This window comes from Ursus arctos, unplaced genomic scaffold (assembly GCF_023065955.2).
Source record: "Ursus arctos isolate Adak ecotype North America unplaced genomic scaffold, UrsArc2.0 scaffold_34, whole genome shotgun sequence".
Taxonomy (NCBI): domain Eukaryota; kingdom Metazoa; phylum Chordata; class Mammalia; order Carnivora; family Ursidae; genus Ursus; species Ursus arctos.
In genome coordinates, this window is record NW_026623030.1 from 15,665,987 (window position 1) to 15,688,441 (window position 22,455).

General features: G+C 43.7%; 4 protein-coding genes across 5 annotated transcripts; 2 read left to right on the plus strand and 2 right to left on the minus strand.

Moving 5' to 3' along the window:
• The first annotated feature begins 8 nt into the window (after positions 1-8).
• Positions 9-15,473, plus strand: SRSF9 (serine and arginine rich splicing factor 9). Its single transcript, XM_026515002.4, has 4 exons — positions 9-312; positions 2,636-2,796; positions 4,308-4,480; positions 5,992-15,473. Exons 1-4 carry the CDS (start codon positions 125-127, stop codon positions 6,133-6,135), a joined length of 666 nt encoding a protein of 221 aa, XP_026370787.1. The 5' UTR covers positions 9-124; the 3' UTR covers positions 6,136-15,473.
• GATC (glutamyl-tRNA amidotransferase subunit C) lies at positions 6,578-16,292 on the minus strand. 2 transcript variants are annotated; one of them, XM_026515004.4, is made up of 4 exons: positions 16,143-16,292; positions 15,876-16,048; positions 9,567-9,670; positions 6,578-7,975 (listed from the first exon to the last, which is right to left on the minus strand). In XM_026515004.4, the coding sequence occupies exons 1-4, from the start codon at positions 16,221-16,223 to the stop codon at positions 7,923-7,925; spliced, it is 411 nt and encodes a 136-aa protein (XP_026370789.1). In that variant the 5' UTR covers positions 16,224-16,292; the 3' UTR covers positions 6,578-7,922. The 2 variants fall into 2 exon arrangements, with proteins under 2 accessions (XP_026370789.1, XP_057162095.1); XM_057306112.1 differs by having other exon boundaries at positions 6,578-9,670.
• On the plus strand, positions 16,283-19,599 carry TRIAP1 (TP53 regulated inhibitor of apoptosis 1). Its single transcript, XM_026515008.4, has 2 exons — positions 16,283-16,466; positions 17,405-19,599. The coding sequence occupies exons 1-2, from the start codon at positions 16,320-16,322 to the stop codon at positions 17,486-17,488; spliced, it is 231 nt and encodes a 76-aa protein (XP_026370793.1). The 5' UTR covers positions 16,283-16,319; the 3' UTR covers positions 17,489-19,599.
• Positions 19,600-20,065: 466 nt separating this feature from the next.
• Positions 20,066-22,084, minus strand: LOC113267043 (cytochrome c oxidase subunit 6A1, mitochondrial). The gene is made up of 3 exons (XM_026515005.4): positions 21,938-22,084; positions 21,644-21,786; positions 20,066-20,344 (listed from the first exon to the last, which is right to left on the minus strand). The coding sequence occupies exons 1-3, from the start codon at positions 22,050-22,052 to the stop codon at positions 20,261-20,263; spliced, it is 342 nt and encodes a 113-aa protein (XP_026370790.2). The 5' UTR covers positions 22,053-22,084; the 3' UTR covers positions 20,066-20,260.
• Between the last annotated feature and the right edge of the window lie 371 nt (positions 22,085-22,455).

The following is a 22,455-nucleotide window of genomic DNA, read 5'->3' on the forward strand; positions in this document are numbered from 1 at the left end:
CGCCGTTCCCACAATGCAGTGCGGCTGAGCGCCTCCAAGCCCGCGGGGACGCTGCGGGGGTACCCCGGCTGAGGCGGCGGCGGCGACGTGGGCTGCGGCGGGCCCGCGGCGTCGGGCGGTGCGGATGTCGGGCTGGGCGGACGAGCGCGGCGGCGAGGGAGACGGGCGCATCTACGTGGGGAACCTTCCGACCGACGTGCGCGAGAAGGACTTGGAGGACCTGTTCTACAAGTACGGCCGCATCCGCGAGATCGAGCTCAAGAACCGGCACGGCCTCGTGCCCTTCGCCTTCGTGCGCTTCGAGGACCCCCGGTGAGGCCCCGCTCCGCCCGCCCGCCTGAGCCCGCGGGCCCCCGCTGTTCCTCCTCTCCCTCCCCTCCGGGGTTTCCCCTCCCCCCTCCGCGCAGACCCCACACGGCGCCCCCGGGTGGAGAATGAGGCCTCCTCTCACCGCAGGCTCCGGCCGTCCTTTGCTCCGGCGTCACTTCCTCTAGAATTATTATTATTATTTTTTTACTTTACTTAAAAACACAAAAGCTGAGCGTTTGGAGGACCTCGGCCCGCCCAGACCGGCCACGGGGATGGGACACACGACCATTCTCTCTCTCATGGCTGGAGAGGCACCCTTCAGGGGAAGCGGTCCGGAACCAGCCAGGAGAGGACTCGGTGAAGAGCAGAAGTGGCCAGTCGCCCTCCCTGCCCACCCCTCCCCCCAGTCAGAACTCGCCGTTAGTGGGGGAACAGACTGCGGGGATGTGGTCGCCTTTGGAGGTCGTGAAGGGGTCTCTTGTGATGGAACAGATCGCATTCTCGCGCGCCCCGCCAGGCCAAGCCTGTCCTTATAAGAGCACCAGGGATTTGGAAAAACTTCTAAAACGGTCTGAGGGGGTCCCTGATTTCACGCCACTCCTCTAATGAGGGAGGCATCGCTAGATGCTTAGGGCCCCAAGCATTTGGAAGCTCTCGATCCCTAAACTGGCTCAAACTGGGTCTTTGTGATTTTTGCAAACTTTGTTGGCGTCACGGCCAGACAACGCCTGGGAACTTTCAAAACTGCGGTTGGTGGCTCTTAGAAGCCACTGCATGGACTGGTCACTGCACTTGGGGTAAATAAGAGCCCACTCTGTTTCCTAGCAGTGCCCCAGGGAACGCTTTACCTAGTCTTTGCCCGGCGGGCTTCACTACAAGGACTGTCCATAGGGTGTCTTGCCTATCTGGTGTGGTGGTATAGGGCAAGGAGGACATCTGAGGACAGGGAGGTAGGAAGCACCCTGAGACTTTGATGACTGACAGAGCTCATTCTTAGTGGCTTGCCATTTGCCTCAAAAACGGAAGTGGGTATTTTCACACCTAAACTGGAGAAGGTTGCACCTCTAACACTTCCAGTGTGTTTTTTGAACAGTCACCATGTGTCAACTACCACTTCAACATTTTCAACAATCTATAAAAGAGGTAGTGTTAGCCACATTTTTCAAATGAAGAAACTGAGGGTTTAGAGTTGCTGATAAAAGAGATGCTAGCAAGGGATCAAGGTAGAATTTGAACCCCCTATGCTGTTCTTTTAAAACACAAACTTACTGTACGATATGCTACATTGTCATCTCTTCCCTTTCTTCCATAATAGAAAAGCTGTCTTTTGATATCGCTAGATGCCAAGGTTCTAGCAAAGCACTGCACACATAGTATCTTATTTAATCCTTACAATAACCCTGTGAGATAGGCATTATTACTCACATTGAAGAGACATGAAAACTTGATAATAAGCATTTACCCAAAGATGGCTACTAGTAAGTAGCAGAAGAATGATTTGAACTTGTCAATCAGTATTCAAAATCTTCAACCCTAGCAGTTCTGCTTTCCCTACACTTCATTTTAAGTATAGCCAGGGTTGCACTGGTCATGGTCCTCATTGCTTTTAACGTTGTGACTAGAATCTTGATAAGCAATTACATGCCTGTGACAACTGAATGATGCCTTTTTCATTAGTACATCTTTGGCTCTGCTTGTCCATCCAAGCTCTGAGGCCATTCTTACTCCAGTCCAATACTGGAGAACCAACTTGGTTTCTCCTAGAACCCTAGGGAAGACTGAAAGTAACTTTATTGAATATTTACCTCTTTTGTCAAAACTGTACCCAGATAGTGGTCTTCACAACTTAGTTTTCCAAACTGTGCTGAAAAGGTACACATGAGAGTTACATATTTCTCACAAACCATCTGTCTTTTGAGCCTAATTTCTTTGCAAATGAATTTTTCTTTATATAGACTTGATGGTACTAGGCCTTGTTGAAGAATATTAAAGGACTAGGGTGTGGTGGGCATTTTGTGAAACTGCACACAGCCTGAGAGAAATATAGTGGTGAAATCAATCATCTGTCAACAGTTTTTTTTTCTGACTTAGTCCTCTTGTAAGTCATCTGTTTACGCCTTTATTATCATTCCATACCTAGAAAACCGTGTGTGTGACAGTGTACAGTTTAATTCGAATATCATGACAGGTCTTCACACAAAAGCAGTAGTGCATCAGGATTGTTTTTTCTGACTCCAGGTTTCCCTTTTATACTTGTTACTCAGGCCCATCACTGGGAAGTCAGTTAGCCTCCTGAGCAGCACTAACTCCAAACTTTTCTTTGCAGAGATGCTGAAGATGCGATTTATGGAAGGAATGGTTATGATTATGGCCAGTGTCGGCTTCGTGTGGAGTTCCCCAGGACTTATGGCGGTCGGGGTGGGTGGCCCCGCGGTGGGAGGAATGGGCCTCCTACGAGAAGATCTGATTTCCGAGTTCTTGTTTCAGGTATGTTCCTTTCAAACTGAATGAGATGATGCATGTAAAATACTTAGCATACAGTCTGGCCTCCAAGAAATGTTAGCTGTTACTCTTCAGTGCATGGGACACGTGGGGCTTTCTTTTCTATAGCCTGTGCACAGTCTGAAGCCCTGCAGTCTTGCCACTGAGGCAGGTATCTTGCAAATGAAACTGCATTGGTAGTGTAGCCTTGGTAGAACATCAACTTGCTTCTTATAAAGAAGTTTTCTAGTGTTGAGAGGGAAGATGATGGCAAAACCCTGTGAGCTAGAATTCTATAGAGATGTTTTCTTTTGTAATGTACTCGGTATCAGACTTGCTAGACATTCCAGGAACCAGATTTGAACTACTGCCTAGCCTTGGATGCTGAAAAAGGCCAGATTTTGGTGGTGGCTTTGGAATTATATAAAAAAGAAAACAAAAGAACTTGGTGTTCTACGGGTTGTATTGCAGAATATAGAATGAAATGTCCACTGTCAACAAGTGATGAAATGCCAAGCTCAGAGGTTTATGTATCTTTTCAAAATATTAAAACAGTGGTAAAGACCTGGGGCCTTCTGCACATTGCAGGGGCATTGTAGGACCATGGTGGAGTGAAATGTATTGAGAAACCTGGCACTTTCTTAGATATGAACGTCACACAGTTACAGCAGACCTCCATGGTACTTAAGAGTGATCCTCTCAGTATCTGCCTATCTTGTGTCCCTTTGTAATTTTTTAACCCCAGAACTCTATTCCCTCCTTCAGGATGTCATACATATCTTTTTTTCTCTCCATGCTGCTCTGAAATCCTGCTTAGAAAACTATTAGGAAATGGCTGCAGTCCTGAGCTGTGAGCGGTAAACACAGCCTTTGAGAGCAGGAGCACATTTCCCTTTCATGACATCAGGTAGGGTTGTATAATTCCCGACTAGTTATAGCGTCTGAGTCTTACCTTTTCCCCCACTGTATTGAAGAATGTTGGTGATCTTTTGAAAGGTACTTTGTTTAGTTTGTTAGTCCTTCACACCTACAGGAAAACAAACTTTAGATTTTTGTTGTGTTGTCACCTTCACCTATGCCTTGGTTACTTCATTGGATAGTTTCAAAATTCCCATGTCCTGAGAACCTTGTCAAACAAGAGATAATTGGTACTGATAAATCTCACAATGGAGAAAATTAGAACCCAAAGTCTTGGGAGTTTGATATTAAATATGAAGGATAAAGAAAGGCTGTGAATTCTCAGAGATACTAAACCTGTAATGGGGTGGAGTTCTTGCTCTGTTGGCAGGGCTTGGTCTCTGGAAGACTAGCCGAGGACCAGCTTCTTAAGGTGATTTACCACACATACTTTAGTACCCTTTGCTGGTTTTATGCCCCTTAGGATTTGTGATTTGGGGATCCTCAGGATTTGAAAGTAGTGTTTGATGAAAAAGGGACTCTAGGTATTGCTGGCTCTTACCAGGTCAGTTAACATGGCTGAAGGATATGGCCTTTTCTCTTATGTTGTCCATGCCTAGGACTTCCACCATCAGGCAGCTGGCAGGACCTGAAGGATCACATGCGAGAAGCTGGGGACGTCTGTTATGCAGATGTGCAGAAGGATGGAATGGGGATGGTTGAATATCTCAGAAAAGAAGACATGGAATATGCCCTGCGTAAACTGGATGACACCAAATTCCGCTCTCATGAGGTAGGTTCCCACCTTCTTTTGAGCTTGTACCTAAGCCACTCCACCTGAAGCTGACCTAGCAGAAGTAGCAACAGGCCATGTGTTTGCCATGTGATGACCTCACAGTACCATTAAAGGTCTGTCTTAGTGGATAAAGCCAAGGAATTCATCATGCTCAAACCCTGCAGGGTCGTAACAGAAGTCTGCAGTCGTAGTATTTTTAATCTGGAGAGAATACTGGTGCAGTCTGTCATAATGTGGTGAGCTATTCTGTGATACCATTCCTTTTACAACTGGCTTAATCTGCAGTGTACCTCTGTGAACCTAATTATTATGGTTGTCCCTCCTCTGGGTCTAGTCTGGGCTCTGCAGGCCAACCTCATCATCTCAGCTCTCCTAAGGTACTGCTATTGGACCAAGTTGTCACTTCATTTTTCCTTTCCCAGAGTAATGCAAGTAGTCACCTAGGCATTTTCTTGTAGTCACCTTATCCTCAGGACTTAGTTCTTGATGTCTTTCCTTTCTAGAAGTCAGCTGCTGCTTTAGATCTCTCAGTCTGATTCATATGTTGACTATCCCTTTGATACCACTGAGATAAGAGCCAACCCAACTGGACATTGCTTTTTCTGGTTATCTTGTCCTGACTTACTGTGGGGTTTAGATATATCTGGGGTCCATTTTCTTTTTCTAAGGATTCATATAATTCCCTAATTTTAGGGCTTGGAAAATATAAGGCTTAACAGTGCTTTTGCTCAGACTGAATTTGGAGCAGAAACAAAACAGGATCTGGTCCTCAGTTATACTGCAAAGCAGGGCCTCAGTAAGGATAAATCCAGTTACTGACTTCACCTAGGGAATTCTACATCTGACTTGTTTCATCTTAGCATTTTAGATCCTTTGAGAGTGTTGGCTGAGGGCAAAGGGCACAGGCCAGCCTGGATATGACTCCTCTGTCACTTAATAATTTCTTAGCTGAGCTATGCTCTGAATCCTGGTTCCTCGATATGCAAAATAGGAACAATAATAGCACTGTCTTGTAAGACTTGCCAGGAAGCTAACTTACGAAGATAACTGAGTATCTAACCCAGGTCCTGACACCTGAGAGGTGTTGAATACGGGTTAGCTTCTTCCATAGGTACTCATCCAAAGATGCATATATGAGGTGGCAAGGGATTGAACTGTATGACCTCTGAGATTCTTTCTAGTTCTTAGATTCAGGGATCAGTGGCAGTAAATCAGTTATGTAAACAGCAGTGGCTAGTATTTGAGCATTTACCACATGTGAAGTTGCCATTTATTATTCGTGTTGCTCTGGAACAGATAAGAACATTCATTTCCTCATTCCTGAAATGAGCTGGTAAGCATACCTACCCTCATAGCATTATTGTGAGGGTTTAATGAGATAACATCATGTGGGACAAACAGTAAGTGCTCAGTACTTAACTATTATTGTTAGGCAGCCATGTTAGGTATTAGCGTACTGTATTCTTGGGTCTTATTTTTTTCCTTTCCTCTTTTTGTTTGAATTTCAGGGTGAAACTTCCTACATCCGAGTTTATCCAGAGAGAAGCACCAGCTATGGCTACTCACGGTCTCGGTCTGGGTCAAGGGGCCGTGACTCTCCATACCAAAGCAGGGGTTCCCCACACTACTTCTCTCCTTTCAGGCCCTACTGAGACAGGTGATGGGAAATTTTTCTTTATTTTTTAGGTGAACTGAGCTGCTTTGTGCTCAGAATCTACATTCCAGATTGATGATTTAGTATCTTAGGAAAATTTTTTTAATTTTTTTTTAAGGAAATAAAATACATAATTTCTACCAGGGCCATATTGGCAGTGAAGCATTTTAAACTGCAGAAATTGTGGTTTTGGTTCAGAAATAAGTTGTATATTTTTCACCCCTGATTATGGGAAAAAAATCAGTGCTGTGTCTTTGTGGGTTGCTCTGCTATGGAGATCAGCAGTTACTGTGACTGAGTCGGCCCATTCTGTTTAGAAATATATTTTAAACGTTTAGTAATTGACATGTGTGGTTGTCCTTGATTAAGTTAATAGATTTCACCAAACAGGCACACTGATTAAAAAGAAAAAAGTCACTGAGTTGTAGCAACAGCTTGTACCCAATTGGTAAGGAGCAGAAGTGGATAACTTTTTTTGGGGACAAAGATAGTTGCTATGTTGGTGGTTTGAGAATTTCAGTCCCAAGAGTTGCTTCAGGATTATCTTGTAATTCAAGGCCAAGCTTATAAATGAAGCCGCGTTAAAGAAGAAGGGAGCATTTAAGATAGGGCAAAGGGATGGAAAGAATAAAACAACTTTTTAAGGTTGGCAGCAGCATAAAGATCATTAGAAAATTCTTAAAACGAACTGTGGCCATTTGGACGGGGGAAGAAATCTCTTTAAATTTGGTTCTATCACTTTTACCCCTAAATCTGTTTCATTTATCCTGGTATCTGAGCTTTTTTAAAACACAAAACAAACCAAAAAACACCATCTTGGATTCTACTCAATTCAGTAATCATGGTGGGGGTGGGGAAATTAGTTTGTTCCAGGCCTGGGACTTTTTTTATAAAGCCACTTTATTGAAGTATGATTGACATGTAAAAAGTTGTACTTATTTAACACATGCATTTCTGTGAGTTTGGGGTTAAGTGTATATCCATGAAAGCATCCCCACCATCAAGGCTTTAAACATATCCATCACCTACCAAAGTTTCTTCCCTACTCCTTTAAGATTTGTGGTAAGAACACTTAATATAAGATCTACCCTCTTGGCAAATTTTTAGTGTACAGTACAGCCCTGTTGGCTGTCCCAGGGCTATTTTTGTCACAGGTTCTTTTCAGAAAAACTGCAGCTGTGGCTAGCATGCCTTTTGCATGTAATTACTTTATGGGATAGTAGACGATGTAGGTTAGGAGTTCGCAAGCTGTAGAGTCTACTTGGAATACTTCTCAGACCTTAGGAGAACGCTAGCCTTCTGCTGGGAACAAAGTGGGTACCCAAGAACAAATCTGAGTTTGTTTGGTAAAGATAACAGGGTTTCTTGCATTGATAGAAAAACAGCAACTAAAAAGTACAACACAGGTTGTCACATAGTGATCAAATGCATTGTCTAATAGTTACATCAATAGAAAAATTCACTTAAGTGCAGTTTGGTAGACAGTCTTTCTGGAGGAGATAAAAGGAGGATAACATCTTACATACTGAACAGTCTGTGAATAAATACTTGATCCATTCCTTGGAAAGTAACAATACCTCTTACTTCTGGTAGTAGCAGGAACCCATTGCCTTGTTTTGGCTAGATTATTTCCCAGTTCTGTCTTCAGAGTTAGTTATCAAAAAATACTTAACCATCATTTTTTTCAGGTGACTGAAGAAAGTGGGAACATTAGTGTTCACAGTAACAAAATACTATCTTTGTGCTTCCACATGTTCACAGGGTACCCCTTCCCAAAATAGCTACTCAGTTGTGTGAAAAAGGCTCTTGTTCATCCTGCTTTGGCAAAGAGATATTACCTGTTTGAAAACAGTAACAAAAAAGAATGTTATAGCTGAGTCTGCTTCCCAACTGGTTCTACTGAGCTAATTTATCACCTGGTTTGTCATGAAAAATAAGCAATGCAAATAAGTGTAGTTACTACCCTGTTTTTCTGAGTGTCTGAAGGAATAACAGTTGTAAGTGAAGCCTAATAAATGCACACTTTTCAGTAAGGAGCAGAGACAGTTTAGCCAGTTAAATGCATACAGGAGTGGAAGGAAAGACTAATGATTGTGAACTTACTTCGTCCCAAGAAGCAAACTCTGACGCTGAGTTCTTTTTGAGAAATAGCATATGTGATCAATGGATATGTCTGCTAAAATAGTGACAACTATCTGAGAAAGATTATAAAATCTTTTTTTCCCTCCACAGTTAATTTGAGGTGGTTTAGTGAATTAAAGGCATGATTTAGAGTTGAGTCCACAATTTTCTAAGCTTTCTTTCCCATTCTTGCTTCAAGCAAAGCTTTCCTTGAATTGGCTGGTCTTGGTCAAAGAGATAACCCCTGAGCTGGGTGACTGATGTTTGTCTCTGAGGCTAGTTAGCATGGTTCTCTGAGATGATCTCCTGAACCTGAAGCTGGCACTTGGAAAACCATCTACCTGAGTGCTCAAGCTAGTTCCATTCCCAAATATCCAGAAGGGTGCAGCAGTTCGGAAGACCCATCTATCTGCAGAGGAGATTAAAAGTTCAATCCACCCAAGATTCTGGATTTTAGTATTAGCCCAGAGTTATTTTTAAGTTTTCATTTAAAATAGTTACAGTAAAAGATGCAAATCTCAACACCCAAGGTTGCAAACTGATGGCTCACAGGATGCATCTGGCTTGCAGGTATGTTTTATTTACATGGTATTTTATTTTTAAAAAAATCTTTGAATTAGTTCCCATACTTTAAATTTGGGAAATACCACACACACATGAAAATGCCAGATGTCCGGGTTCTCAGGGAAAATGGGCTCACATTACTGCCTGGCACCAAATGAGAAGCAGTGAGTGCTAGCTGCCCCTTTAGGCAGAACTTGCCTCCAGATCTGACACCATATACACACCTCCCTGACCCAGCCCGGTTTTGCTCATTCCTATTACATACTGGCCCCTAGAGGTGAATGTGACCCCTCCACTCTACTGCCACCATCTGTACTTTTTTTTTTTTCCCACCGTTAATATATATGGGGTTTTTCATTCCACTTTTATTGAGATACAACTGACATATGCCATTGTCTAAATTTAAGCTGTACAAAATGATTTTATATATATGTGTGTATATATATATCAAAATAATTATCAGAACAAGATTAGTTAATGTCCATCATCTCACATAGTTATAATTTTTTCCTTGTGATGAGAACTTTTAAGATCTACGCTCTTAGCAGCTTTCAAATACAGAATATAGTATTGTTAACGATAGTCATTCTGTTGTATGTTGACGTTTGTACCTTTTGACCACCTTCACCAATTCCCACTCTCCACTTAAAGTACTTTCATGTAGCAAATTTGGACCTCACACCTCCTGCTATATTCTTAGTTCACCGAGGGACAATTTGTTAAGCCACTTTGGGGAACACATACCTGGAGGGGCCACAAAATACTCCTCCACAACTCGATGGGCATTTTGTAGTAGTTCTTCAGCACAGTTGCCTTCTACCACACTGTCAGATCTCAAGTATAGACATCTAAAAACCAGAAGCTCAAGGTTACCTTCTCAGAGAACAGGCTTCTATGGCATGGGTGGAGAGGGTCAAGAATGGGCAAAAACGGAGCAGCATATTCTTGAGTTACGGTCACTACTCAAAGATGGAGGCACTCGACCAAGTAACAATCTACAGTTTATAGATTCTCAACCATTCAGTGAGGTAAGTGGTAATTACTCCTCAGGATTGATATGTTCAATAAATATTTCTTCATGATTACTATCCGTAACTTACTTTTGGTGGAGACAGGTAAGGCAATTATAATATAATGTGTTTAAGTCTAATAGGTAAGCAAAGCTTCCCAAGGGAGTAGAAAGGGGCACCTACACCAGCCTGGGTGAGGTACTTGGAATAGGTGATGTCACTGTTAAGGGATGGGCAAGAAACCGCTGGATTGGTGGGATGGGAAATGGACTTCCAGGCAGATGAAGAAACTTGCTCAAGAGTGGTTATAAGTGACTTAGATATTAGGTCCCAAATGACAGGACTGGAATTAGCACAATTCTTGTACCCCTAAGATGAGCTGTTTTTACACTGCAGCCACCTTCATGGACATGAAGGTGCCTGCCCTTGCATAGCTGAAGAATATTCCACTGTTCTCTGGGCCTAGTGGCTTAATTAAAGTGTCCAGATGGCAAACTAGTGAAACCAAACAGGAGTTGAACATATCAGTGGGGCTTCACTGCTGTTTCAAGGTTTAAAAGTGCATGGCAGGATGTCTGAGCCTGCTTCCACATACTTGGGCTGAAAAGTAAGCAGTCTGCTCAATCACTGATAATGGAGTGGCCAAGCCCTTTCTGCTTTGAGCCAGACATAGACTGAGGGCTAAACCTAATGGGACAAAGGGCAAGGACGTGACATGAACATCCAGGCAAAGGCTGCAAAGGGTGAAGTTGTCATGATAAGATTCTTTTAGGAAAAGACTTGCTCTGTTTCTTTTGTGGCACCTACCCTAGAGCTAGACACAATAAGCACTCACAGTACAGACTGTATAGAGCTGCAGTCTACTCCAGGATCTGGCACTCTTAACTCTGTGGCCTTGGACAAATATGGATCTTTCCAGACCTTAACTTTCTTGCCAAAAAAGTGAAGGTTGCACTTGTTTGTTTGCTTTTGAACCATATGGGGGCTTATGAAAACTTGGAGAATAAAATAAAAATCCTCTGTAAAGGTGACCATTGGACCTTCTGGAGTTTGTATTTCTGTTGGGTGGTATAAATAACATGGCTAAGAGCTTGGGCTCCTGAGTCACAGATGAATTCAAATCTTAGTGCCACACATGGCATGTGTGGAGGTAACTTATCCTCTCCCATGTACCTGTTTCCTTATTTGTGGAATGCTTCATAGAACTGCTGGGAAGATTAAATGTTAAAGAAGATCTGATCATTCGGAGCCTGCATTCTCACTGCAGTTACAGGTGGGTGCTGAATAGCACCTGCTCCTTTCAGAAAGAGTTAGTGCACCTGGGCACACCTCAGTCTCCACTCCTCATGCAGAGTATACCTCCGCACTTAACCTGCTATAATCACACATTACCTGTCTAGCCCCTACATACCAGAGGTGGCCAATCGTTCCTGGGCACTTGGAGAGTTTAATGAAGTGAGACTCTACTACCACCAATAGGTGGTTAAAAGCTACTGCTTCCTCACAGATGTAACAGCAATTGATTGATTCACTCATTTTATAATCAGGTTTCCTATGTAAGTAATGTTTCCAGAAAAAATTCACTCCTTTAAATACCACACATTTTCACCTAATTACTGTTTATGATGGAGTTGTTTCCAGAAAAAACCCGCACCTTCCTATTTTCATAATCATAGGCTACTGAACTCAGGGCCTCTGTGAGGGTGGCACATCAGTGGTTCACTTGGCAAGTTGCGAAACTTTTCTTGACCTCAGAATCATGCATAAAATTCCAAACAGGACCAGGTGCCAGTCAATTACTGAATGACTAAACGTCTATCTCACCTTCTCTTTCTCGGTGCTACAAGAGAATTTAGCCCCAATAACATAGGACACCCATTTTGATAATCAACTATGGACTAATAAAACTATGGGATAATACATCAACTATGGGCTAATATTAATTATATACTACCCTGGGAAGCACTGAAAAAAAAACCACTCGAATCTTTATGGGTTCAAATGAACTCCTGGTTGAGAAAGGCTCACAGACAAAGCACTTTAACCAATAACTGTGGGAAATGCTAATAAAAAGCAATTTAATAGAAAGCACTATGGCAGCACTGGAGAAGAAATGCCTTTATTGGTCCTTGGACTGACCAGACAGGACCACTCTGCTGGTGGTGTCAGGCTGCCAGGAGTCATTTCTCTGGCCGCCATTCTATTTCCATCTATAAGCCTTTTCCCTCCTTCCTAATTAATTTCTAGTTTGATGAAGACTGGAATGACAGTTAATCAATTTGGCTAAGAATTTTTGGTTCAAATAAGATTCTGAGGAACATCCTAAGCACTACAGTATTTGGCTACAGTCAGAGATGTCATCATCTGAGTCAGTCTCCGGAGATAGGAGAAAATAAAGGTTCTAGGGGTTGACTTTTAGATGGCACATCTAGAACAGTATTTGAGAGCTGAGGCTCTGAATTTCAAGTTACAGATTCTCTTACTACACCTGTGAAACTCTGGGGCATATTACATAAGCTTTCTGTGTCTCAATTTCTTTTTTTTTTTTTAAGATTTTATTTATTTATTTGACAGAGATAGAGACAGCCAGCGAGAGAGGGAACACAAGGGGAGTGGGAGAGGAAGAAGCAGCCTCATAGCGGAGGAGCCTGACGTGGGGCTCGATCCCATAACGCAGGGATCACGCCCTGAGCCGAAGGCAGATGCTTAACCGCTGTGCCACCCAGGCGCATCAATTTCTTTATCTATAAAGGAGATACTAGTATTTACCTTCCAGGATTGTATGTGATAATTGAGACAATGCATATAAAATCTTAGCGCCTTGCACATAAGGGCACTAAATGCTTTTTAGCTAAATCCAAAGGATAGGGTATTATGTCATATGTGTGTCAAGAGATTTCTAATAGCCAGTCAGTGCTTTTACATCTAGTGTGGCCTGAAACAGTTTAACACTTGTCTTAACCGGGTTCCCTTTCAAACATAAGTGAGGCAATATGTCAAAAAAACAAAGTCCTAAAGTGCTACATCTCTAAAATGGAATAATTAACCCAAACTGGTTTCCAAGTTTATGGCAAGACTGCAGATCACTGAGTATGAAGTCACTACTCCAGCTACCAGATCCAAATCCCTCTTCATCTTTTTCACCAACTCTTCCCTGAGTAATAGTTGCATTTCTTTATAGTTTCCCTCTACATGATCTGGGAAATTCTGTCTCCTCTTTGTGCTTCTATTCCCTCCTTTCCCAAAGATATTAATAAAGAAGATACAGTGGGGTGCTTGGGTGGCACTGTTGGCTAAGTGTCTGACTTCTGGTTCCGGCTCAGGTCGTAATCTCAGGGTCGTGAGATCGCGTGCCCCCCCTTTGGGCTCTATGCTCAGTGCAAAGTCTGCTTGAGACTCTTGCTCTGGCCCCTTCTCTCTCTCAAATAAATAAAATCTTTAAAGAACGTTCAACAAACATTTACTGAGTGCTAGGTGCTAGATACTGAGAATACGATGAGTAATAACAGATATGCTCCCTGGAACATGGATGAGCAGTAAGAGAGGGGCAGAGAATCCTATATTACTCAAATATGGGATGCCTGGCTGCTCAGTCAGTAGAGCATCTAACTTTTGATCTCAGGGTCATGAATCCAAGCCCTACACTGGGTGTACAAATTACTTAGGAAAATAATACATAAATAAAAATTACTCAGATGTATAAACACACATAAAATTACAGCTCTATTGACTACCATGAAAGAGCTACAGGTCCTGAAAGAGAGCCTGACTTGATAGAGAAGAATCTGAGGAAGAGGCAGTTGAAATCTGAAGAAAGGAAATTAAAGTGGGCAAAAAAGAGTAGTGGGTGGGATGTAGTAGGGGATTCTAAGAAGCAAATAGAATGGAGAGCTTGAGGAATTGAAAGTTACAGCCCTATCTTAGAGATGGGCAGGGGCTAGGTTAAATGACGATTTGTAGGCTATGGTAGAGCTTTTGTCTTTATCCTAAAGAACACTGGAGAGACACCTGAAGAGCCTGGGTAGGAGAATGACCTCAGATTTCTATTTTGAAGTGCTAGGTAATTTTGGACAAACAGACTTCCGTAGATCTGAGCATCAGATTACAAAATAGAGAAAGGATGTGAAGGAATCAAAGACTGGAGGTGAGAATGGGAGGCTGGCAAGCACTTTACACAGAGGTTATGGTTACAGATAGGCCTGGTTCTCCCTATTGGTGCTAATGGCAGCTAATCTTTTTTGCTCTCAACTGTATTAGGGCTTGGTTTTTTTTTTTAAGTAGGCTCCACGCTGGGCGTGGAGCCCAATGTGGGGCTCAAACTCACGACCCCAAGATCAAGACTGAGCCGAAGTCAAGAGTTGGACACCTAACCGATGGAGCCACCCAGGCACCCCAAGGGGGCACCTGGGTGGCTTGGTTGAGTGTCTGACTCGGTTTTGGCTCAGGTCATGATCTTGGGGTCCTGGGATCAAGCAGAGAATCAGACTCCTTGCTCAGCGAGGAGTCTGCTTGTCTCCCTCTCTCTCTGATCCTTCCCCCACATGCCGCTCCGCACTCTCTCTAAAATAAATAAATCTTTTTTAAAAAATCCCACCAAGAAAAGCGTAGGACAGAGTTGTAGACTGCCTCTGTCTTTATGAACTACATACCCATCCTTCCCAAGAAACTGTAGTCCCAACCAGCAAACAAGTCTGCTTTTCAGAAAAGAGCATTTTCTTTAAAACATATTAAGATTTGGCAAGAATTGACAAGTGGGGAGAGGCTGCACCCTTTTAGTATAATATTCACCAACTTCTTTGTCAAAGACTTGCTCCTCCCTATTATACTACACTACGTCACTTCGTGTTATTACTCTGCTCTTTTAGGCATTTGTGTTTTGGCCCTCAGTATAAGATGAAAAGTTAGAACTTCCCTCTGCATTTCCACTTTCTTTAAAACTAATTGTCGTTACAGTTTCTTGCATGCTCTGAGGGAGCAAAACAAAACTTAATGCAGATACCAGAATATGTCAAATAGATGACACATTAAAGTATTGATAATCCCATTCACAATGTTCTGAACTTTGCCTTTTTTATTAAACATATCTTTTCATATCAGCATAGTTGTTTCATTATTTTTAAACAACTGTCAAATATTCTATTGTATGATGATGTATTTAGCCATGAAAGACACTTAGACTGTTTCCGTTTGTTTGTTTGTTTCTTGGGGTTCAAAAAAATTTTTAAATTGATTTAGGTTAACTCTACCCCCAACTGGGGCTTGAACTCATGACCTGGTGATCACAGCATGCTCTATGGACTGGGCCAGCCAGGCGCCCCTTGTTAGGAGTTTTTGTTTTGTATTATGAACAGGTTTGGATACCCTGAACACTCATGCATAGATCTTGATGCACCTTTACAGATGTTTCCACAGGGAACCACTAGTTCAGAAGATATGTACAGGCCATATTTTGAAACAGGAATCAAGCAAGTCAAACACGAGCTTACATTCTATTAACAAGAGACAAATCAACACAAGTAAGATCATCATGAAAAAGAAGAAAATCCAACAGGATCAGGAGTCGGTGACTGTTAAGGGAGAGGATATTTGGAGGAGAGGCCTTACCGAGGAGATGAACTAAGACCTGCCAAGGAAACGGGCTGTCTAAGAAAAGGGGAACAGCAAATCCAAAGATCCTAGACAAAAACAAATCTGGCATGTTGGAGAAACAGTAAGGAAGCTAATGGAGCTGGAGTAAAAGGAGCAGTACGCCCGAGTGGTAGGCAGGGGCTCTGTGAAGTAGGGCCTCAAAGGTGATGATGTGCAGTTCGGACACGGTTCCCAGCTACACTGGGAGGCCTCGAGGTCTTTAAACGGGAGTGATGGGATCCATAACGAACAAAAGAAAGCATGAAACCACTTACCCGCGGGATGACCGTGGGCAAGTTCCTGCATCTCGCCAAAGCTCTTTTCCCTTTTGTGAAAGGACACACTAATCACCACCTCAAATGGCTGCAAAGGCGCCACAGGCAAGGCTTCGGGGTGCGCAGCCGCGAGTGTTTACCTGTCCTCCAGTACAGATTCCATGGGCTCCACCCCGTCCGTGTCCACGGCGCGGAGCCGGTCGGCAAAGGCGATGGCTTTCTCCAACCGTGCCACGGCCTCTTGGCTGCCGAAGTCCACAAGTGCTAGACGCTCCAGGTGTTCGATCACCTCGGCCGTGACCCGGCCACTACCCTGAGGGGATGAGGCGGAGAATGCGGGTCACGGGTGGGGCCTGCTCCACCTCCTGACCTGCTTCACCACCCGCTTAGACGCCCCCGGCCTTTACCTGAGGATCCGCCTTGGAGGTGAAGCCCCGGCGCCAGCTCCCCCAGGACCAAAAGCCCAGCCTCACCACCCGCGCCCACATTTCTCTCTTCAGCCGCCGTAGTCAGTCCTCACGTAAAGCCGAGCGACGCACTTAAAAGTGACGACATCAGAGCGCGCCGCTACTGCCGCCGCCGCCATGAATAGCGTAGGGGAGGCCTGCACCGACATGAAACGCGAGTACGACCAGTGCTTCAATCGCTGGTTTGCCGAGAAGTTCCTCAAGGGGGACGGCTCCGGAGACCCGTGCACCGACCTCTTCAAGCGCTATCAGCAGTGTGTTCAGGTGAGCCCTTAGGTGGCCAGGGCCCTTTCTTCTCTACCCCCCGGCCCCTGGTTCTATCTGCGGTGTGCCCGGCCACACGCGTAGTATTTCGCGCAGGTTCGGATGGGGAGGGTGAAGAAAAGCCTCAGTGAGGACAGTGGCAGGAGCTCTCTCCCCACCATCACCACCAATCCGCCCCGTATCTCTCTGAATGACAAAGCTAAAAATTTTTACAGTGCTTTACATTTTACGGAGCACATGAACATCCTTTGGTTCATTTGGTGCTATTCCTAAATTCGCGAAGTGGCCATAGTTGTTCGTACTTTATACATGAAACTTCCCCAAATAGGAAGTGATTAGTTCAAGCTCACCAGAATCGTTTCCTTGATTTTTGCGGTGGTGCACTATTTCACTATTGTTGGGAGGCGAAGAGGGGTGTTAGGCTCTCAGGCCTGTTAGATATGAGGGTCTCGTTTTGTTGTTGTTGTTAAAATTCCTTCTTTGGCCTGTTATATCTTTCATTCCAGTTCAATGAATGTAAAACTGCTTCGGATTCTAAGAACCGCACTGGGCACAACACTCCCAATTAGTTAACAGAGTAATTCCAAGTTGCTATCTTTATCCATTTATAGATAGGAAAGTGAAGCTTGCTCAAGGTCAAATAGCCACTAAGTCCTGGAACTCAGATTTGAATTTTGTGTCTTTCATAACAGAGTGGAGATACTGTTTATATTCCACGTCTGAAACATTGACGATTCCCTACAACTCCTTTCCAGTCTCTCTCTGGTCTACAGTTAATGTCTCTGTCATGGTACTCAGGTTAAAAAAAAAGTACAGGTCTTCAATCATGGTTGGGTGGTCTCTTGGTCCAATTTGAATTACTTTTGTACCATCATATATACAAAGTTTGGCCCTCAGGCTTCATATAGACCTGTGTCATATGTTTTCTTCCCCATCAGAAAGCAATAAAGGAGAAGGAGATTCCCATTGAAGGACTGGAATTCATGGGCCATGGCAAAGAAAAGCCTGAAAGCTCTTCTTGACCTTGACAGCCACCTTGAAAATAGACTCTTCAATCAGGAAATTGAGGACACTGGATTTCGTCAGTTAAGGCTGTGAAAATAGCCATCGTTTTGATGAGGAGCTTAGGAGGGAGTTTTCGTTCCTCCTTGATTTTCCTCTCACTTGTAAAAGATGATGAACCATCACTCTGCTTTGAGATGATTTCTCACTTGCTCTGGCATCTTGCAGGACCTCCGTGTGCTTAAACTGAATGATTTCTTGGGCTTATGGTAGCAATACTTGGTCTGGGATCAGCTTTAAATATCCTTTGTATGTAAATACTGATAACCTTGTCAGGATGATCAGGATTGCCTGACCTCTTGAGTTTTGCTGCAAAGGACATTAGGTACATTGTACTAGGGTTATTATTCATGGAAACAATTGGTTAGGATCTCTCTCTTCTCTCAGGGAGCTAAGGCTCTGAAAAGGGATCGCAGCACAACGGTTTTAATCAATGCTTGGGAGTACGGTTTTATTTTTATTATAGTAACTTCTAAGATTGCTGGTGGACTGGGTTAGCCAAGAAGACAGCTTTAAGAGTGCCCTGCCTTAAGAAGAGGTGTCAGATTTCTGAGTAAGATGTGAAAGCTTGAAGAATGTTGCAGTACACACCATTTCCGAGCTCACAGTGTAGTTTAGGAATGAAGATCTTTGGAGTAACAATGGAGGAAGATCCTAAATTGCAAAGATTTGCTGTTGCCAGCTTTGAGCCCAAGTCAATTAATTAAGCCAACTTGTATTATGAAACTGCCAAAATGCTGCATCTAGTTAAATGGGAGAAGTTTGTTTTATTTGCCTTGTGTACCCACCCTGCCCTATAATGTCTGTAATCATGAAGATGGAATAAATTGTAACACTTAGTTTGATTATTTGCCCCTGGAGAACTCAGTGCACTTTACAGAACAAGTATTACACTGTAATCCCACATACCCATACATTGGGGAAAGTTTTGTTTTATAATTTAAAGATGAAGAAAAAGTGAAAATTTATCTAAGGTAAATAGTGTGCTAAACACCATTAGAAACCTCACTGACTTCTAAAATTTATTCCCACAGTAAGCTACACATATAACTTAATATGCTTCTGTACCTGCACAAAAAATGTCAGGATCAGTTGAGCACCTACACACTTTAGAATGTCAGGTAGTCACCAAAATTGCATGTCTTGAGTAATTTTGGTTCAATTATATATACCCAATATAGTGTGAAACAATTTACAGCAGGTAGAAATTGTATTATCCTCTCTCCAGCCTGCCAGTGACTACTTCATATTTAACATGACCGGTCCTAAATGTCATTTCAATGCATTCTATGTTTATATTTTGACTGGTTATGGTCCATTATACAAGGATTATAAAAGATAATTTGAAATCCAGCTGAGGGAGGCCAGGCAGCAAGCCAAAGTAAAGTACATCTGTCCTGAACTCAGACTGGCCATAAGTACACTGGTTCTATGGGGACTTGCAAGCACAAGCACAGGCTGTGGTTATGTCACAAAATGGAAAAGACAGCAGGGATCCTTTTCTCCCTTACCGTATGGCTCAGGGCTTTCACACCCTGTGTTTCCGTATGGCTCACCTTTGCAGTACCAGTTTACTATATATACTATGCAATACCAAAACCTGGTAGCCTTTTGCATCTTACTACAAAACTGTCTGGTTAAGCCTCGAGAATAAAAACACTCCAAGTCAACCATGTTCTTTCATTGTAACTGCTACTGAGGGAATAATTTTTTCTGATTTTTCGTCTTTTTTTTTAAGAGAGGGAGAGAAGAGAGAGTATCTTAGGCAAGCTCCACACAGCGTGGAGCCCGACGAGGGGCTCGATGGCACAACACTGAGATCATGACCTGAGCTGCAATCAAGAGTCAGACACTTAACTAAGCCACCCAAGCGCCAAGGTCATTCTATTTTGACCTCATCCTGCCCATAAAGTGATTCCAACTATCTCAGCTACTTCGAAGATTTTAAGTTTTGAAGAGAAATTAAATGCTTTGTAAGGGTGACTCTGTTACTATTGTTTCTCCCTAATTCTTAACGCTACAGGAAGGTTTTAATTCCAGAAACAAATAAAGCTAATGCTATATGCACAAATGTGTCATACTGCGTTTATTTCTCCAAAAGTTTCTGACCCTTCCAGCCTTCAGGGTGCTGAGAGATGACCCCAAGATGAGAACTTGACACTTTTGGAGACAATTACTAGACTATAGGGAATATTCTTCAGCAAACGCTGGTGGAATGGGACAAGAGAAAGCTAGGACACAGAGTAAGCACTTCCTCTGGAGAACCAAAGACACCTCTTTCAGGTGTAAAATGCAGGTATTCTACTGGCCACTCAATATCTTTGCCACCCAAAGGCTGTCAGGACCCAATCTTGATACTTCAATTAGCTCCACTTAGGGTCCCTTTGCTTTACCCACCCCAGGCATAAGAATGCAAGGACAAGCCTGATAAACACTGTTATCCAGAGGCCTGTACACAGCAGCCAAAAAACTTCATTACAGAAACAAAAATAACAATGCTGATTTTAGAGGGAAAAACAAAGAATGCAACTCTCAGATCATGGACCAATCTAAGTTATTTATTTAAGCCATCTCCCGCCATAAGCAAAGGGATGGAAGATTAGTATGCTGGTCATCATTTGATACAAGTAAGGAAGGTGAGCTTAAGGTCCCATACACTTTTCTGGTCCGTGTGCAGAGTCATGGTCCAAACCAGTGCTGTGGTCCCCACTGGGTGGTGGTCCAGGTTCTCTTTATTCATCTTCATAGCCGGTTGGAAGTGGATTCACGTGAGGGTTATGGAATAGAGTATGATTACCATCTCCCCAGGGAAAGGGCTGTGGAGTGAAGATGTCAATTAGGCAATTCCAGAAAAGAATTCAGAAATAGCACTGCCATGAACTGCTTCAGATAAAGGGTAAGTAACACACTATACACAAAAACAAAATGGCAATTAGTCCTTTAACTACTGGCGTTTTTAAATTTCAGCTTTCCCATAATTTAAGGGAGCTCTTTTAACTTCCAAGAGAGCCTATAAAGTAGGCAGTAGGAAAAGCAAGCTCAAATGCATTATTCATAAGCCTCTCCCTGGCAACCAGTCTATCAGTGCAGTGTTTATGAAAGTATAATCCTCACATCTCCTGTATCAGAATGGCAGAGGTGGGTAAATGAGAGAAGATACTTACTTAAATGCACACTTTGGGCTCCATACCAGATCTAAAACAAACCTCTGGATTGGAAACTGCAATCTACCCTCCTCAATTTTTTACATGCTGCCTTTGAAAAACATTGCTCTAGGGCACTGGTTTCCAAACCCGGATGATTTTGCCCAAGGACACTGGGCAATAGCTGGAGACATCTGGGAGAGGGCATCTAGTGGGCAGAGGTCAAGGTTGCTGTTAAAAATCCTAAGACTCACAGGACAGCCCCTTACCCCAACAAGAATTATCCAGCCCCAAATGTCAATAGTACTGAGGTTGAAAACTATGCTATATGGCTTTTACATCTTTGTACAAGGGTGGGAGTGGGGCTCAGACTCAAAGATTCTTTCTGAATCTAAGAATCTAGCTTAAGTTTCTATAAGGCCATTCCTATCTTGCCTAAGTGATCTAACAGTTACTACAGAGCCAGCAGGGCCTCTTGTTAAGAATACTTACAAGCAATGGAAAACAGATGACCACATCTACATCAATAGCAAAGGATAAAACAGTTGAGAAAATAACTAGCAGAGGTAGGAGCAGGAGAAGCTGTTAGTCTCTTCATCATGCAGCTAGTACCTGCCAGATGCCCAGGTCCTAGAAGGGTGAACCATGAATCACCTTCCGATTTTGCCACTCTATGGGAGATTCCCAAACCTCCAAGTCTCATACAACGGACAACTGTTTCAGAACAGTATCAGAAGGCAGAGGTGGGATGGATCAGGAAAAAAAGAAAAACTGAAGGGCACCTATTGCATGACCTTGAAAAAGAAAACAGATGTGACCCCCCAAGTCTGTTACATTTCCATAGAACCAGAAAACACAAAATTTTGTAAGAATTAAATGACAAATTGTACACGATTTTAGAGAACGAAGAACTTAGACTAGGCATTTGTAATAAAAGGAGAATGGATGCTCGAAGAGCCTACAAAAGCCTACCTTGGACCTGATGCGAAGATGGGGGTAGGCGACGAACTCGGGTCTCTCGTGCTCTCCGTGATGCGACTTCAGAAAGACATTCAGCATGCTCACACCTACGCCGGGGAGCGCTACGAAGTAGGTGAGCGCCTTCCACATGCGAGCTGCAAAGGAGGCACGACCGCTCAGGCCTGGTGTGGGGACCCCGCCCGGGTCTCACCTCCCCCACCCCAAGTCCTCAAGCCAAGGTCACAGTCCTGCTCCGTCTCGCTCGAGTGGGGCTGAGGACCGCCCCGCCAAACGCAGCTCCAGTACCTGAGCCCTCCTCGCCGTGGGCGCCACTCGACATGGACCGCCCCAGCTGTGCCCCGGGCCGACCGAGCAGCCCAGACAGCCGAGACAGAGATGCCACCGCCGCCGCCGCCACCATTTTCGACCCGGACAGCCTCAGCGCCGGAAGCGGAAGTAGAAAATGGGCTGGGGGCGGGACCACAACCTCAAAAGAAAGCTCTATTGGGCGGATCCTTCCTACTCGTCTTAACGCGAGGAGCCTGCGTACTATCCTCCCGGTCGTCGGGGTTCCTAAACTCCCCAGAGCCACCCATCTTGAAGGAGCATGCGCTCTGCACCTCCCGTGTGCACGCCCCTCTCCATACAGTCCCCACCCTGGTGAGGCTAGGCGAGGCTAACCGTGAAAGTGAGATTTGTGGAGGGCACGCTGGCTCGGTTGGAGTCCGCGGACAGCAACTGGAGGTTCTGAGCTCAGAACACCCCATATAAAATGCCATTCCTGTTCCTCCCCGTTCTGTGACGTCATTTTTCTTTGCACTTGA

Excerpts from the sequence above, each read along its gene's own strand:
- SRSF9 (XM_026515002.4), top strand. The coding sequence starts at position 125 with ATGTCGGGCTGGGCGGACGAGCGCGGCGGCGAGGGAGACGGGCGCATC. Across the intron at positions 2,797-4,307 it reads TTTCCGAGTTCTTGTTTCAG|GACTTCCACCATCAGGCAGC; the intron begins GTATGTTCCTTT and ends GTCCATGCCTAG. Across the intron at positions 4,481-5,991 it reads CCAAATTCCGCTCTCATGAG|GGTGAAACTTCCTACATCCG; the intron begins GTAGGTTCCCAC and ends TTTGAATTTCAG.
- GATC (XM_057306112.1), bottom strand. The coding sequence starts at position 16,223 with ATGTGGGCGCGGGTGGTGAGGCTGGGCTTTTGGTCCTGGGGGAGCTGG. Across the intron at positions 16,049-16,142 it reads CCTCCAAGGCGGATCCTCAG|GGTAGTGGCCGGGTCACGGC; the intron begins GTAAAGGCCGGG and ends TCATCCCCTCAG. Across the intron at positions 9,671-15,875 it reads GAATCTGTACTGGAGGACAG|ATGTCTATACTTGAGATCTG; the intron begins GTAAACACTCGC and ends TCTGGTTTTTAG.
- TRIAP1 (XM_026515008.4), top strand. The coding sequence starts at position 16,320 with ATGAATAGCGTAGGGGAGGCCTGCACCGACATGAAACGCGAGTACGAC. Across the intron at positions 16,467-17,404 it reads GCTATCAGCAGTGTGTTCAG|AAAGCAATAAAGGAGAAGGA; the intron begins GTGAGCCCTTAG and ends CTTCCCCATCAG.
- LOC113267043 (XM_026515005.4), bottom strand. The coding sequence starts at position 22,052 with ATGGTGGCGGCGGCGGCGGTGGCATCTCTGTCTCGGCTGTCTGGGCTG. Across the intron at positions 21,787-21,937 it reads CCACGGCGAGGAGGGCTCAG|CTCGCATGTGGAAGGCGCTC; the intron begins GTACTGGAGCTG and ends CCTCCTTTGCAG. Across the intron at positions 20,345-21,643 it reads ATCTTCGCATCAGGTCCAAG|CCCTTTCCCTGGGGAGATGG; the intron begins GTAGGCTTTTGT and ends TTCACTCCACAG.